We start from the raw sequence: 15,804 nt of genomic DNA on the forward strand, positions 1-15,804 counted from the left end.
TATCACAGGTCCATAACGAATGTAGTTTTGTTCAAAAAAGCTCATCATTTATGTCCAAAAATCTCCGTCTCGTTAGCACATGATGTAAGCCAGCCGGACTTCTCGTCATGAACGAGGGGAAAAAATATATTTCCGTTCGTTCAAACATGTCAAACGTTGTATAGCATAAATCATTAGGGCCTTTTTTAACCAGAACATGAATAATATTCAAGGTGGACGAATGCATAGCCTTTTATAACGTATTGGAACGAGGGTACCCAACATGAAGTAGCGCGCCAGGTGTCTAATGGGACATCACCGTTCCATGGCTCTTGTTCGGTCAGATCTCCCTCCAGAAGACTCAAAACACTTTGTAAAGGCTGGTGACATCTAGTGGAAGCAATAGGAAGTGCCAAAATATTCCTAAACCCCTGTGTTTTTCAATGGGATAGGTTTAAAATCAATACAACACATCAGGTATCCACTTCCTGTCAGAAAATGTCTCAGGGTTTTGCCTGCCAAATGAGTTCTGTTATACTCACAGACACCATTCAAACAGTTTTGGAAACTTTAGAGTGTTTTCTATCCATATATAATAAGTATATGCATATTCTAGTTACTGGGTAGGATTAGTAACCAGATTAAATCGGGTACATTTTTTTTATCCAGACGTGCAAATGCTGCCCCCTAGACCCAACAGGTTAAGTGTGCCTTGAATTCTAAATAAATCACAGACAGTGTCACCAGCAAAGCACCATCACACCTCCTCCTCCATGCTTCATGGTGGGAAATACACATGAGGAGATCATCCATTCACCTACTCTGCGTCTCACAAAGACATGGCAGTTGGAACCAAAAATCTTAAATTTGGACTCATCAGACCAAAGGACAGATTTCCACCGGTCTAATGTCCATTGCTCGTGTTTCTTGGCCCAAGCAAGTCTCTTCTTCTTATTGGTGTCCTTTAGTAGGGGTTTCTTTGCAGCGCTTAGACCATGAAGGCCTGATTCACGCTGTCTCCTCTGAACTGTTGATGTTGAACTCTGTGAAGCATTTATTTGGGCTGCAATCTGAGGTGCAGTTAACTCTAATGAACTTATCCTCTGCAGAAGAGGTAACTCTGGGTCTTCCTTTCCTGTGGCGGTCCTCATGAGAGCCAGTTTCATCATAGCGCTTGACGGTTAAACTTTTGAAGTTGTTGACATTTTCCATATTGACTGACTTTCATGTCTTAAAGTAATGATGAACTGACCTTCATGTCTTAAAGTAATGATGGACTGACCTTCATGTCTTAAAGTAATGATGGACTGACCTTCATGTCTTAAAGTAATGATGGACTGTCGTTTCTCTTTGCTTATTTGAGCTGTTCTTGCCATAATATGGACTTGGTATTTTACCAAAAAGGGCTATCTTCTGTATACCACCCCTACCTTGTCACAACACAACTGATTGGCTCAAACGCATTAAGGAAAGAAATTCCACAAATGAACTTTTAACAAGGCACACCTTTTTTATTTGAATTGCAGTCCAGGTGACTACTGTTAGGTTCTAATTTTTCAGAGTAAGTAACTCACGGACACTAGAGAAGCTTAACCAAGTTGAATTCTCCCCAAAGGGTCGTTACAGCTGTAATTCAGACACAGACATGGCTTCCCCCGTGGTGGTATTCAGACCCCACTTTGGGTGGAGTCTCCTCCTCATCTCTAAACATTGCGTCATTCTCGCTAAGCAGGGAACTAAGTCATATGAACCTTCAGCGGTTTCTTCCCTTGTCAGTACTGTCACGGTTGGTTTCCCTGCACTCAGTCCCTCCCAAGCTTCATTATGGCATCCCTCATGTCTCCTTTGTAACTAATGTTCCTATACTCTGAGTATAACAATGTTCAACGTTTACCCCAGGATCCAAGAGTGTGCAAAGCTGTCATCAAGGCAAAGGGCGGCTACTTTGAAGAATCTCAAATATAAAATATATTTTGATTTGTTTAACATTTCTTAATTTTGATGTCTTCATTATCATTCTACAAAGTAGAAAACAAAGGGAAAAACCCTGGAATGAGTAGGTTTGTCCAAACTTTTGACTGGTACTGTGTATCTGTTTTATTTCCTATCTTTTATTCATTCATACAGGTTCTCAGAAATTGAGTTTTTTTTCTGCTGTATGTTATATGTTGAAAATGAGATGTTATATTGTCTTTTTTCAGGATCACAGAGGCCTTTATCAAGGCGAACCCCCACATCCAGATTCAAGGTTCAGGGGGAAAGATGTTCACCATCTCCGCAGCAATAGACGACATGGAGGCCTACACTAAACTCACTGGTCCGTTCAACCCCATAGAAATATAAAGTGTACAATGGCTCTGGTCTGTTCTACTTACCCAGACAACCAGAGCTTTGAGAGTTTTATGCGTCAAGGCTGTCCAAACAGGCTGGGTTTGCCATACCTGTTTTTTTTGTGTGGTACATTCCTGTCCATACAATTACTGCTGGGTTTGGTTTGCATGATTACCTCTCATCTTCCCACGCTCCTTATCACCTTGTCTCTCCCTCTCACCTGTCTCTCTCCCTTTCTCCTCCCTTCCCCTGTAGACAATATGTTTGAGCAGATTCTGTACTCGTCGTCCTCTAAGCTGGCTGAGGCCAGAGAGATCCTTCAAAACATCACCTGCAGACGCCTCTACAAGTGTGTGGGACAGACCCAGACTGAGGTGCGCGTGGAGGTTTCACAGGTGTGTGTGTGCGTGTGCGTGTGTGCGTGTGTTTGGAGAGAGGATATCCTTCCAGGGCTTACTAGCAGAGCTTTCTACGAGATTCATATTATGTGCCTCTCATCCTCGTCTTCTCTTCCCCCAGAAAAAGCTCCTGGAGTGGGCAGGCTGTGTGGCGAGGTCCAGGCCTCGGAATGACCTTAAACATGTTACTCTGCAGCCAGAGGACTTTGTTGTCCATGTGAGTGTCCAGTCTTTTCACCTCAATCAGGGAACTGATTGAATACATTTTACCATAGCCCCCCCGCCTTCTCTATAGGTAACCCTTTGTTACCAGTTGCTCTGTTGAAAATAGGTATCTCTTTGCATGTCCATCTCTCCCCCCTATCTTTCTCTCCATCAGATCATCAACATGGACTGGGGTATGAAGGAGAAGAACCCCATCAACAACATGCGTTTCTACTGTAAGAACGACCCAACCAAAGCTTACCAGATCAGCAAGGACCAGGTCACTACTTCAATGCACTTACGTATACCTATTTTAGAATTATCCAATCATTTTTGGAGCTTGGAAACATGATATAAGGCAATTGTTGTTCCTGTAGGTGTCCAAGCTGCTGCCAGAAAGGTTTGCTGAGCAGCTTATCAGGGTCTACTGTAAGAAGACTGATGAGAGGACCATGGAGGCAGCTAAGAAGAACTTTGCCCAGTGGTGTATGGATATGAACTTCTCCAAACCTCAGGTCAGGAGGCCTCGCTCTTTCCTTTATATATCATTTTATCTCAAGCTTTTAGCGTTTTTACATTGTGTGGGGAAGATGACAGTGCAAGGCCAAGCCAGCTAGCTATCACTATCTTACCTGCACCACACAGAGTATTTTTCCTATGTTTAAAATTGACACTGGTATCCCTGTGTGTTTGTGTTCACATTTGTTTAGGATGGAGATGTGATTACACCAGAGGTCACCTAGGACCAGGGGTTGGTGACCACCACCTCAAGAAAATGAGTCAGGCTTTCAGAAGAAGTCTCTTTACTCAGGGTTCTGTTCACTCTGATTCAGTTTTCCAGGGATTAGATCATGTAGTCTTTCTTTTATTTACTTTTGATGTTTTATTTCAAGCGTACATTTTAGGTTTGGTTATCTTAACGTTATGCTATTTCATGGTAAGAGAAGTGTAGGAGTATGTGAGTATACATACCTGTTCTCCCAGGCTATGCATGTTGACGTGCCACTATCACACATGGCTCTTTCAGATAGCCAAGCAACGACTTTTACATATTTATCCATCCTGGTGGAAGTTACTCTTTGGACAATCATGCTTTACCTTGTAATACTCCCAAAGCTGAATGGGAACTTATCCTTGGTGTTATATTGATCAACATGCAAACAAACAGGTAACCGTTGTTTGTGTTTCAGGGCATTGTCTTTCTTTTATGCATGGTTTCTACGCTGTTTTAGTTGTTATATACCCAGCTACCATAGTTAGCCTGGTCATGCATATCTACAGTATCTAGACTAAAGTAGGAGTTGGCTAAGCACATACAGATCAAAGATCAGGGTACAATGTAGCTTAATTATCTTCCGAAAAGACACCACTTTAACTGACAAACAATGTTAAGTTATCATATTATCTTTGTTTTCATCCATGTACCCTACTGAGGCAAGCAGCTATCTGTCTAGTGTTTGGTATCATTTGGGAGTCTCGTTATCTTCATTTAAACAACATGAACACAATGTTTACCCTAAAGTCTGCCTCGATGAGCCCACAGCTGTTGATCAGACAGACATGTTTGTTGATTTAAGTTATGCACTTTGTTTTAAATAAATAATATAATTTTGAATGAAAGACTAATGAGGTGGAGAGTCTCACTTTTTGAAGGGTTTTGTAATACAGAATGTAACCGGCCACATCTGCGAAATACAACCCTCTTCTCTGCCTGGCTATCTGAGTTCTGTTTCCTTAGAACTTTGTGTAGAAGACAGCTCTAGCATCCTGAATCCTCAATTTAACCATTATAGGGGTGAACAGAAAACAAATCTCGGTTAACCCAGAACAAAAATCTTGCGTTATTTGATCAGCTGCGTGATTTAGTTCTGGGTCCATACCTATTAGAAATTGGGAGTTCCGGTTTGCGAAGTCTCCACCTCACAAAAGGAAACTCTCAGCCGTAAACCAGATGTAACCTGGATATAGACGTTCCATAAATCGGCATGCGAAAGTGAGTAGATTACCTTGAAAACAATGGTCAGGCATCTTGGACGCAGTTTCCAGTTATTATTCCTCAGTGGAATTACTGCTGCTCCTTATACCAGAGACGGAAGAGGAAGCTGAGACATCCGACTCAATGTTTTCTGATCGGGGCGGGGCCACTCTGGTCTGCTTATTGCCCCTGACCCGCAGAGGTATCCCTGTGTGCTAACACTTACACAGACCGAGACCTTGGGGGGGGTCTATGGTAAACGGCTTGAGTCGTTCATCTTAGGTTATACTATGCATTCCATCCCGTTGTGAGAGGGTCAGTGCTGTCTGGGTTCCTTGGGACATTCCTACCCTAAACCTTAACCCCTAACCTTAACCCTTACCTTAACAATGCTGCTCGCTCAATAGGCCTATTTGGAAGTTGATAACTTGGTAGCCTACAGACAGAATAATCTTCTCTTTTCAGCAGGATCCATTTGCTTTCCAACCTGCAATTGTATTTGAAATATTGCGAAAGCCCTGTTGTAGCTGCATCACTGACAGATTTGCCACATGTTCCCAACTTGTAGGCATGCCTTGTGATTGGGCTACACACAATCCACAGCTATTTTTTTAAATAAGCTATTGATCCTCTCTGGCTAAATTACAGGCCTACTCCTGGTGTAGTAATCTGAATGATTTCATTTCTTTCTGAACAGACAGAAGTAATCTATCACTTAGGCAAATGTATTTTAATGTATCGGGTGCTGCACCAACTCAAGCACCCTTCCTGCGGGGCTATGATTCTATAAGGAAATAAATGATTAAGTGCAACTGCTGGAGAGATAAGAGTTGCAGGCTCGTTTCTATCAGAGCAGAGAGAGAGAGGGAGATTATAGAAACTGAATCTCCTAGTTCTCCCACCACAGCAATGGCCACTCCTTGGTCTATATAAAGTTGTGGCCAAAACTTTTGAGAATGACATAAATATAAATTTTCATAAAGTCTGCTGCCTCAGTTTGTATGATGGCAATTTGCATGTACTCTAGAATGTTATGAAGAGTGATCAGATGAATTGCAATTAATTGCAAAGTCCCTCTTTGCCATGCAAATGAACTGAATTCCCCCCCCAAAATTCCACTGCATTTCAGCCCTGCCACAAAAGGACCAGCTGACATCATGTCAGTGATGCTCTCGTTAACACAGGTGTGAGTGTTGACGAGGACAAGGCTGGAGATCACTCTCTCATGCTGATTGAGTTTGAATAACAGACTGGAAGCTTCAAAAGGAGGCTGGTGCTTGGAATCATTGTTCTTCCTTTGTCAACTAGGGTTAACTGCAAGGAAACACGTGCCGTCATCATTGCTTTGCACAAAAAGGGCTTCACAGGCAAGGATATTGTTGCCAGTAAGATTGCACCTAAATCAACCATTTATCGGATCATCAAGAACTTCAAGGAGAGCGGTTCAATTGTTGTGAAGAAGGCGAAGGGCAGCAAAGAACCACTTCTCTCATGGAAAAACATCAGGGACAGACTGATATTCTGCAAAAGGTACAGGGATTGGACTGCTGAGAACTGAGGTAAAGTCATTTTCTCTGATGAATCTCCTTTCCGATTGTTTGGGGCATCCGGAAAAAAGCTTGTCTGGAGAAGACAAGGTGAGCGCTACCATCAGTCCTGTGTCATGCCAACAGTAAAGCATCCTGAGACCATTCATGTGTGGGGTTGTTTCTCAGCCAAGGGAGTGGGCTCACTCACAATTTTTCCTAAGAACACAGCCATGAATAAAGAATGATACCAACACATCCTCCGAGAGCAACTTCTCCCAACCATCCAGGAACAGTTTGGTGACGAACAATGCCTTTTCCAGCATGATGGAGCACCTTGCCATAAGGCATAAGTGATAACTAAGTGTCTCGGAGAACAAAACATCGATATTTTGGGTCCATGGCACGGAAACTCCCCAGACCTTAATCCCATTGAGAACTTGTGGTCAATGCTCAAGAGGCAAATCCTGGCAAATGGTTTCCGGAACGAATCAGTCCAAAACTGAGAGGTGCTGGATCCTGTGCTGGCAGGATCCTGTGCTGGCAGGATCCTGTGCTGCTGGATCCTGTGCTGCTGGATCCTGTGCTGCTGGATCCTGTGCTGCTGGATCCTGTGCTGACAAGATCCTGTGCTGACAAGATCCTGTGCTGACAAGATCCTGTGCTGACAAGATCCTGTGCTGCTGGATCCTGTGCTGCTGGATCCTGTGCTGGCAGGATCCAGCAAAAATGAAGCACTGCTATCGGCTGCCTAGGCTAGTTCACCCCATGGTGAAACTAGCACTCCTATAGATCTGAAATAATTGGATGGTGAAACTTGCACTCCTGTAGATCTGAAATAATTGGATGGTGAAACTTGCACTCCTATAGATCTAAAATAATTGGATGGTGAAACTTGCCAGTCAATCAGAAATGCAAGTTGAAGCAATTTGGGAATTTTTGAAAGTGAGGACAATCCTTGTCCTGCAATGGAAAGAATGTATACTTGAAAAAATTGATTTAGAAAGAAATAGGCATTTTGAATTAAACGTAGAGTGGAGCTTAGGGGTCCATCTTACCTTCAAAAAATATTCAGCAGTCATAATGTTCCACTGTCAGGAGAGTCATGACAGTCCCCATCTGGTGGGTTCAACCTTGGAAGGATTCTGCAAGTTGCAACCCACCATAAAAATGACCACGGGATGTCCTGGTTGTGTATCATCATTGCGGTCCCCCTCTGGTGGTTTGCCCTAGCCTCCTCTCGGTACCGCTCCAGCCTGTCCCGCATCTGGAGAACGTACTGGACAATCCCCTGTCCTGAGGTAGCTACTGGGGAACCTTCCCAGCACTTCTTCAGCAGGTCCAGTGGTCCCTGCACTGGCCATCCATAGAGGAGTTCGAATGGTGAGAAACCTGTCGATGCCTGAGGCACCTCCCTGTAAGCAAAAAGCAGAAAGGGTAACCACTTATCCCAGTCTTTACCAGTGTCAGCCACAAACTTCCTCAGCATATTCTTGAGCGTTTGATTGAATCTCTCTACAAGCCCATCCGTTTGGGGATGGTAGGGAGTGGTCCTCAAGCCTTTAATGCCCAGCTGTCGGTGGAGTTGAACCATCAGTCGTGAAGTGAAGTTTGTGCCTTGGTCCGTCAGGATTTCATCTGGGATTCCTACACGAGAAAAGAGCTGAACAAGAGCACTGATTATTTTTGGAGTGGTTATGGAACGGAGTGGGAAGGCTTCTGGGAACCGGGTGGCATAGTCACAGATCACCAATATATACTGGTAACCTGCACTACTCTTCTCCAAGGGTCCAACAATGTCCATTGCAATTCTCTTGAATGGGGTAGAGATAACTGGCAGTGAACATAGAGGAGCCCGGTCAGACCTACGGACAGCACTGGTTTTCTGTCACGTGGGGCATGTTTTGCAGTATGTTTGTACATCAGTATACATGGAGGGCCAAAAGAAACGGGAGCCTAGCCTAAGATAGGTCTTATGTTGCCCTAGATGGCCTGCCCATGGAACTGTATGTGCAAGGTTGAGAACAAGTGGTCTACATGTAGATGGCACCACTAACTTCCTGCTATCTGCTTCTGACCCAAGGTAGAGTATGTGGTTGTCTACTGTGTATATTCCCCCACATGAAGATTGGCTGTCCCCAGCTAAGGCCTTATCAAATAAACCTTTCAAGGTTGCATCAGACTTCTGCAGTGTAGCAAAATTTTGTGGAACTTCCCATTGCACTTCTAACCCAGACACATCAGCAACAGGTACAGGGGTTCCCACATACTTCTCAAGACGCCGCTGGCGGCGTGACTTTCTGGGCCCTTTGGTTCCCCCCTCACACAGACTATCACACAAGTCAGGCAGAGGTTGTAAACCAGCTTTGGCCTGTGCACGAGTGACAACTGAACATGACACCTGAACATCAGACTGGCAAACTGACTGCTCATATAGCTGACCCCCCACACTTCCCAACAGATCAGAGAGTACAGGCACATCCCTCCCCAAAATCATCTCAAAAGGTAGCTTCTCCATTACCCCAACTTTGAGGAGGTATTTCTGACCCTGAATCTCCACTGTGAGTTCAGCTGTGGGCTGCTGTGACTGGTCACCATGGACACATTGGATCAGTGTCTGGTGACCGTAATCAATGTCATTAACAGGTACATTACATTTTCTGATCAACGACAGGGAACTGCCGGTGTCAATCATTGCAGTAAGACTTTTACCATTCACTTTTACAGGTACCAAGACTGACCCTTCCCCAGTCTGTCTATTCTGAACACCATCCCCCTCTCTGGGCACATAACAGTAACCTGAGAGCTTGGATTTACGTAGCGGACACATTGAAGCCTTGTGCCCCTGCTGTCGGCAGTAAAAACAGGTCAGACCCCTCCCATCAGAGCGAACTGCATAATCCCTTACCTCCCTCCTCCCAGACACATAACCCCCAGAGTTACCTCCACCATCTCGGGTATCTCTGATGTCCCTTGTGTCTCGGAGACTCCTTGGAGCGGGTGCTGCAGGTCGTGGTGGGCCCCCTTTACGTGCATTATGGTACTGCAGCGCAAGCTTGGCCGCCATAAGCCCATCCTTGGGCTCGTGCTCTCGAACCCAGGTTCGAATGTCGTGTGGTAGAACTTGTAGAAGTTGCTCGAGGATGATGACCTCACCGATCTCGTCCTGTGTCTTCTCCTCTGGTTGAACCCATCATCGGTAGAGACCCTTGAGGCGGTGGTACGTCTCTGTCGGTGACTCACCCGATGGCGTCGATGCAGCTCTAAAGCGTTGACGGTAGGTCTCCGAGGAGATGTCGAACTTCACCAGCAGCACTTCCTTCAAGCCCTTGTAGACGTTGGACAGCCCCTCATCCATTGCTGTGTAAGCCTCTAAGGCCTTGCCCGTGAGCAATGGGACAAGCCTGCAGGCCCACTCTACCTCCGGCCACTGCCACGTCTTGGCCATTCGCTCAAACCTCAGCAAGTAGTTTTCAATGTCCTCCCCCTGCTGGTATGAGGGCATCTTTGGCTCCTTCCTCAGGAATGCTGGAAGATGAACGTTAACCTCTCTAGGCTAGGCGGGACGAATTCGTCCCACCTACGTAACAGCCACGGCTATCCTGTGGCGCGATTTTCAAAACCTTAAAAATCCTATTACTTCAATTTCTCAAACATATGACTATTTTACAGCCATTTAAAGATAAGACTCTCGTTAATCTAACCACACTGTCCGATTTCAAAAAGGCTTTACAACGAAAGCAAAACATTAGATTATGTCAGCAGAGTACCAAGCCAGAAATAATCAGACACCCATTTTTCAAGCCAGCATATAATGTCACCAAAACCCAGAAGACAGCTAAATGCAGCACTCACCTTTGATGATCTTCATCAGATGACAACCCTAGGACATTATGTTATACAATACATGCATGTTTTGTTCAATCAAGTTCATATTTATATCAAAAACCAGCTTTTTACATTAGCATGTGACGTTCAGAACTAGCATACCCCCCGCAAACTTCCGGGGAATTCGCTAACATTTTACTAAATTACTCACGATAAACGTCCACAAAAAGCATAACAATTATTTTAAGAATTATAGATACAGACCTCCTCTATGCACTCGATATGTCCGATTTTAAAATAGCTTTTTGGTGAAAGCACATTTTGCAATATTCTAAGTACATAGCCCAGGCATCACGGGCTCGCTATTTAGACACCCGGCAAGTTTAGCACTCACCATAATCATATTTACTATTATAAAAATTTCATTACCTTTTGTTGTCTTCGTCAGAATACACACCCAGGACAGCTACTTCAATAACAAATGTTGGTTTGGTCCAAAATAATCCATCGTTATATCCGAATAGCGGCGTTTTGTTCGTGCGTTCCAGACGCTATCCGAAATAGTAAAGAAGTGTCACGCGCTTGGCGCAATTCGTGACAATAAAATTCTAAGTATTCCATTACCGTACTTCGAAGCATGTCAACCGCTGTTTAAAATCAATTTTTACGACATTTTTCTCGTAGAAAAGCGATAATATTCCGACAGGGAATCTCCTTTTCGGCAAACAGAGGAAAAAATCCCAAAGGCGGGGGCGGTCGGGGTCACGCGCATAAGCCAGTGTCTCTTGATCGGCCACTTGAGAAAGGCGATAATGTGTTTCAGCCTGGGGCTGGAATGACGACATTCTGTTTTTTCCCGGGCTCTGAGAGCCTATGGAAGACGTGGGAAGTGTCACGTTAGAGCAGAGATCCTTAGTAAATGATAGAGATGGAAAACAAGTTCAACAAATGGTCAGACAGGCCACTTCCTGTAAAGGAATCTCTCAGGTTTTGACCTGCCATTTGAGTTCTGTTATACTCACAGACACCATTCAAACAGTTTTAGAAAATTTAGGGTGTTTTCTATCCATATGTAATAAGTATATGCATATTCTAGTTACTGAGTAGGAGTGGTAACCAGATTAAATCGGGTATGTTTTTTATCCAGCCGTGTCAATGCTGCCCCCTAGCCCTAACAGGTTAACACTGCTGGACTGGTCTCCTGGTGCTGGGGCTGGCCTCATTACTGCTTGGGGATCCTGCTGTGGAGTTGAAGTCCCTGCTGCGTCGAGCCTTTGTCGTCCTGGTGTTGGCAGACCCAATCTTGGGCTCTCACTGACGAGTTCCGCTTGGTGAGGAGCTGTGAGGATAGATTGGCGTAGGCCCCGAAACTCCTGCTTGAGGTCTTCGTCCCTCTTCTCAACCGGTAGTTCAAACAGTTCTGGTTGTGTTTGGCCCCTTGGTCGGGCTCCTAGTTTCTCATAATTAACCTCTTCACCAGAAGATTCCATGGTATTCCACCCAGTTTCAACTTCAATGACCTTTTATGACAGTTGATGCTGCTGCTGTGAACGCAATCATGTACGCATTCCTTTACCTCTCTTGTTGGAATTCACTGATTTGCGGTGCGCCATCCCACTGCTGCCACCATATGTCACGTAGAGTAGGCCAGAAGGCTAAACTGGAAAACCTAACCTCTATAAAAAATAAAAAGATGGCGGAGCCGCAAAAGTTCTTCTGTGCAAAGGTGTTTATTTACATAGTGATTCCGGAACAAAACAACAGTACTGCCATCAAACATATACCTTATGGGACAGCTTAAAAACAAAGCTGCCCCACCCACAGCTCAATCCAAAATGCCTCCCCATGAACTGAAAGAGAGGCTCCTTTTGTAGGGGTAGCCCCTCCCCTCAGAACAATTAACACTAATTAATTAAGCAATTACCTATTCAACATACAGTTTCCATTTATCTAAACATACCAAAATATATACATTGCAACACGTTTATGAAACAACATCACAATATAACATTTACAAAATTACATCACTACTGACAGTGTCTTCCAATATGCCCGTTTACATTAATGAGCCATTCCGGACAGGCACTACAAAGTAAGCCCAATTCCCTTAGCTCGGGTCCTTATCCAGCATACCTGGAAGCTACAGAGATGGAGAGAGAGAGGAACAGAACAAACAACCGCGCTCATCCATAACATCGATAAGTATACTAAATATTGCTTATATTAAATATGAACACCTGTCTTTATTTCTTTATACCCTAACTGGTTACTGAAGTAAGTGTGAAATGTATGTACTAAGATAGAGACGTTAACCTCTATGGGCTAGGTGGGACGTATCAGGTCAAACACTATTTTTACAGAAGTTTACTAAGGGTTGGTAACAGGCTGATTGGTCGGCTATTTTAGCCAGTAAAGGGGGCTTTACTATTCTTAGGAAGCGGAAGGACTTTAACTTCCCTCCAGGCCTAAGGGCACACACTTTCTAGTAGGCTTAAATTGAAGATGTGGCAACATCATCCGCTGTTATCCACAGTAATCTTCCATCCAAGTTGTCAGACCTCAGTGGCTTGTCATTGTTGATAGACAACAATAATTTGTTCACCTCTTCCACACTCACTTTAAGGAATTCAAAAGTATAATTCTTGTCTTTCATAATTTGTCACATATACTTGGATGTGTAGTGTCAGCGTTTGTTGCTGGCATGTCACCCCTAAGTTTGTTCATCTTGCCAATGAAAAATAAATGAAAGTAGTTGTCAATATCAGTGGGTTTTGTGATAAATTAGTCATCTGATTCAATGAATGATGGAGCCGAGTAGGCATTGTTATCCTAAAGGGACATAGTCATGGTAGCCAAAATAATGGCCTGCCCAGCATGTTTGTTGCTTAATTAACTCAGAAACCACACCTGTGTGGAAGCACCTGCTTTAACCTCTCTAGGGTAGGTGGCACCAAATCGTCCCACCTACGCAACAGCCAGTCTAATCCCGTGGCGCGATATTCAAATACCTTAAAAATGCTATTACTTCAATTTCTCAAACATATAACTATTTTACACCATTTTAAAGACAGGACTCTCCTTTATCTAACCACACTGTCCGATTTCAAAAAGGCTTTACAACGAAAGAAAAACATTAGATTATGTTTGCAGAGTACCCAGCCAGAAATAATCAGACACCCATTTTTCAAGCTAGCATATAATGTCACATAAACCCAAACCACAGCTAAATGCAGCACTAACCTTTGATGATCTTCATCAGATGACAACCCTAGGACATTATGTTATACAATACATGCATGTTTTGTTCAATCAAGTTCATATTTATATCAAAAAACAGCTTTTTTACATTAGCATGTGACGTTCAGAACTAGCATACCCCCCGCAAACTTCCGGGGAATTTACTAACAATTTACTAAATTACTCACGATAAACGTTCACAAAAAGCATAACAATTATTTTAAGAATTATAGATACAGAACTCCTCTATGCACTCGATATGTCCGATTTTAAAATAGCTTTTTGGTGAAAGCACATTTTGCAATATTCTAAGTACATAGCCCAGCCATCACGGGCTAGCTATTTAGACACCCAGCAAGTTTAGCCTTCACCAAAATCAGATTTACTATAACAAAAATGTTATTACCTTTCCTGTTCTTCGTCAGAATGCACTCCCAGGACTTCTACTTCAATGACAAATGTTGGTTTGGTCCCAAATAATCCATCGTTATATCCAAACAGCGGCGTTTTGTTCGTGCGTTCAAGACACTATCCGAAATGGTAAATCAGGGTTACGAGCATGGCGCATTTCGTGACAAAAAAATTCTAAATATTCCATTACCGTACTTCGAAGCATGTCAACCGCTGTTTAAAATCAATTTTTATGCAATTTATCTCGTAAAAAAGCGATAATATTCCGACCGGGAATCTGCGTTTCGGTAAACAGAGGAAAAAAAAGAAAGATGGGGGCGACCAGTGCACGCCCCTAAGCCCACTGTCCCCTGATCGGCCACTTGACAAAGGCGATAATGTGTTTCAGCCTGGGGCTGGAATGACGACATTCAGCTTTTTCCCGGGCTCTGAGAGCCTATGGGAGCCGTGGGAAGTGTCACGTTACCGCAGAGATCCTTTGTTTTGGAAAGAGATGTCAAAGAAAGCCAATAAATGGTCAGACAGGCCACTTCCTGTAAAGGAATCTCTCAGGTTTTTGCCTGCCATATGAGTTCTGTTATACTCACAGACACCATTCAAACAGTTTTAGAAACTTTAGGGTGTTTTCTATCCATATCTAATAAGTATATGCATATTCTAGTTACTGGGTAGGAGTAGTAACCAGATTAAATCGGGTACGTTTTTTATCCGGCGGTGTAAATACTGCCCCCTAGCCCTAAGAGGTTAAATACACTTTACTCGAGTTTCCATAACTTTGTACGTTTTTTTAAGTTAAGAACAAATTCTTATTTACAATGACTGCCTACCCCCGGCCAAACCCAGACGACTCTGGGCCAATTGCCCGACGCCCTATGGGACTCCCAATCACGTCCGGTTGTGATACAACCTGGAATCGAACCAGGGTCTGTAGTGACGCCTCTAGCACTGAGATGTAGTGCATTAGACTGCTGCGCCACTCGGGAGCCCTACAGTACCAGTCAAAAGTTTGGACACACCAACTCATTCAAGGGTTTTTTACTATTTCTACATTGTAGAATAATAGTGAAGACATCAAAACTATGAAATAACACATATGGAATCATGTAGTAACCAAACAATGGTAAAACAAATCAAAATATATTTTAGATTCTTCAAAGTAGTCACCATTTGCCTTGATAATAGCGTTGCACACGTTTGGCATTCTCTCAACCAGCTTCACCTGGAATGCATTTCCAACTATCTTGAAGAAGTTCCCACATATGCTGAGCACTTGTTAGCTGCTTTTCCATCACTCTGTGGTCCAACTCATCCCAAACCATCTCAATTGGGTTGAGGTCGGGTGATTGTGGAGGCCAGGTCATCTGATACAGCACTCCATCACTCTCCTTCTTGGTCAAATAGCCCATACACAGCCTGGAGGTGTGTTGGATCATTGTCCTGCTGAAGATCAAATGATAATCCCACTAAGCGTAAACCAGATGGGATGGCATATCGCTGTGGTAGCCATGCTGGTTAAGTGTGCCTTGAATTCTAAATAAATCACAGACAGTGTCACCAGCAAAGCACCATCACACCTCCTCCTCCATGCTTCATGGTGGGAAATACACATGAGGAGATCATCCATTCACCTACTCTGCGTCTCACAAAGACATGGCAGTTGGAACCAAAAATCTTAAATTTGGACTCATCAGACCAAAGGACAGATTTCCACCGGTCTAATGTCCATTGCTCGTGTTTCTTGGCCCAAGCAAGTCTCTTCTTCTTATTGGTGTCCTTTAGTAGGGGTTTCTTTGCAGCGCTTAGACCATGAAGGCCTGATTCACGCTGTCTCCTCTGAACTGTTGATGTTGAACTCTGTGAAGCATTTATTTGGGCTGCAATCTGAGGTGCAGTTAACTCTAATGAACTTATCCTC

General features: G+C 43.7%; 1 protein-coding gene across 2 annotated transcripts; it reads left to right on the plus strand.

The window, feature by feature from the left end:
- Positions 1-505: 505 nt before the first annotated feature.
- On the plus strand, positions 506-4,538 carry LOC145875886 (deoxynucleoside triphosphate triphosphohydrolase SAMHD1-like). 2 transcript variants are annotated; one of them, XM_082971702.1, is made up of 6 exons: positions 506-2,296; positions 2,566-2,705; positions 2,830-2,925; positions 3,088-3,192; positions 3,290-3,427; positions 3,623-4,538. In XM_082971702.1, the coding sequence occupies exons 1-6, from the start codon at positions 2,242-2,244 to the stop codon at positions 3,653-3,655; spliced, it is 567 nt and encodes a 188-aa protein (XP_082827828.1). In that variant the 5' UTR covers positions 506-2,241; the 3' UTR covers positions 3,656-4,538. The 2 variants fall into 2 exon arrangements, with proteins under 2 accessions (XP_082827828.1, XP_082827827.1); XM_082971701.1 differs by lacking the exon at positions 506-2,296 and having other exon boundaries at positions 2,318-2,705.
- Positions 4,539-15,804: the final 11,266 nt, after the last annotated feature.

This window comes from Salmo salar, unplaced genomic scaffold, assembly GCF_965601325.2.
Source record: "Salmo salar unplaced genomic scaffold, fSalSal1 ptg000378l, whole genome shotgun sequence".
Lineage (NCBI taxonomy): Eukaryota > Metazoa > Chordata > Actinopteri > Salmoniformes > Salmonidae > Salmo > Salmo salar.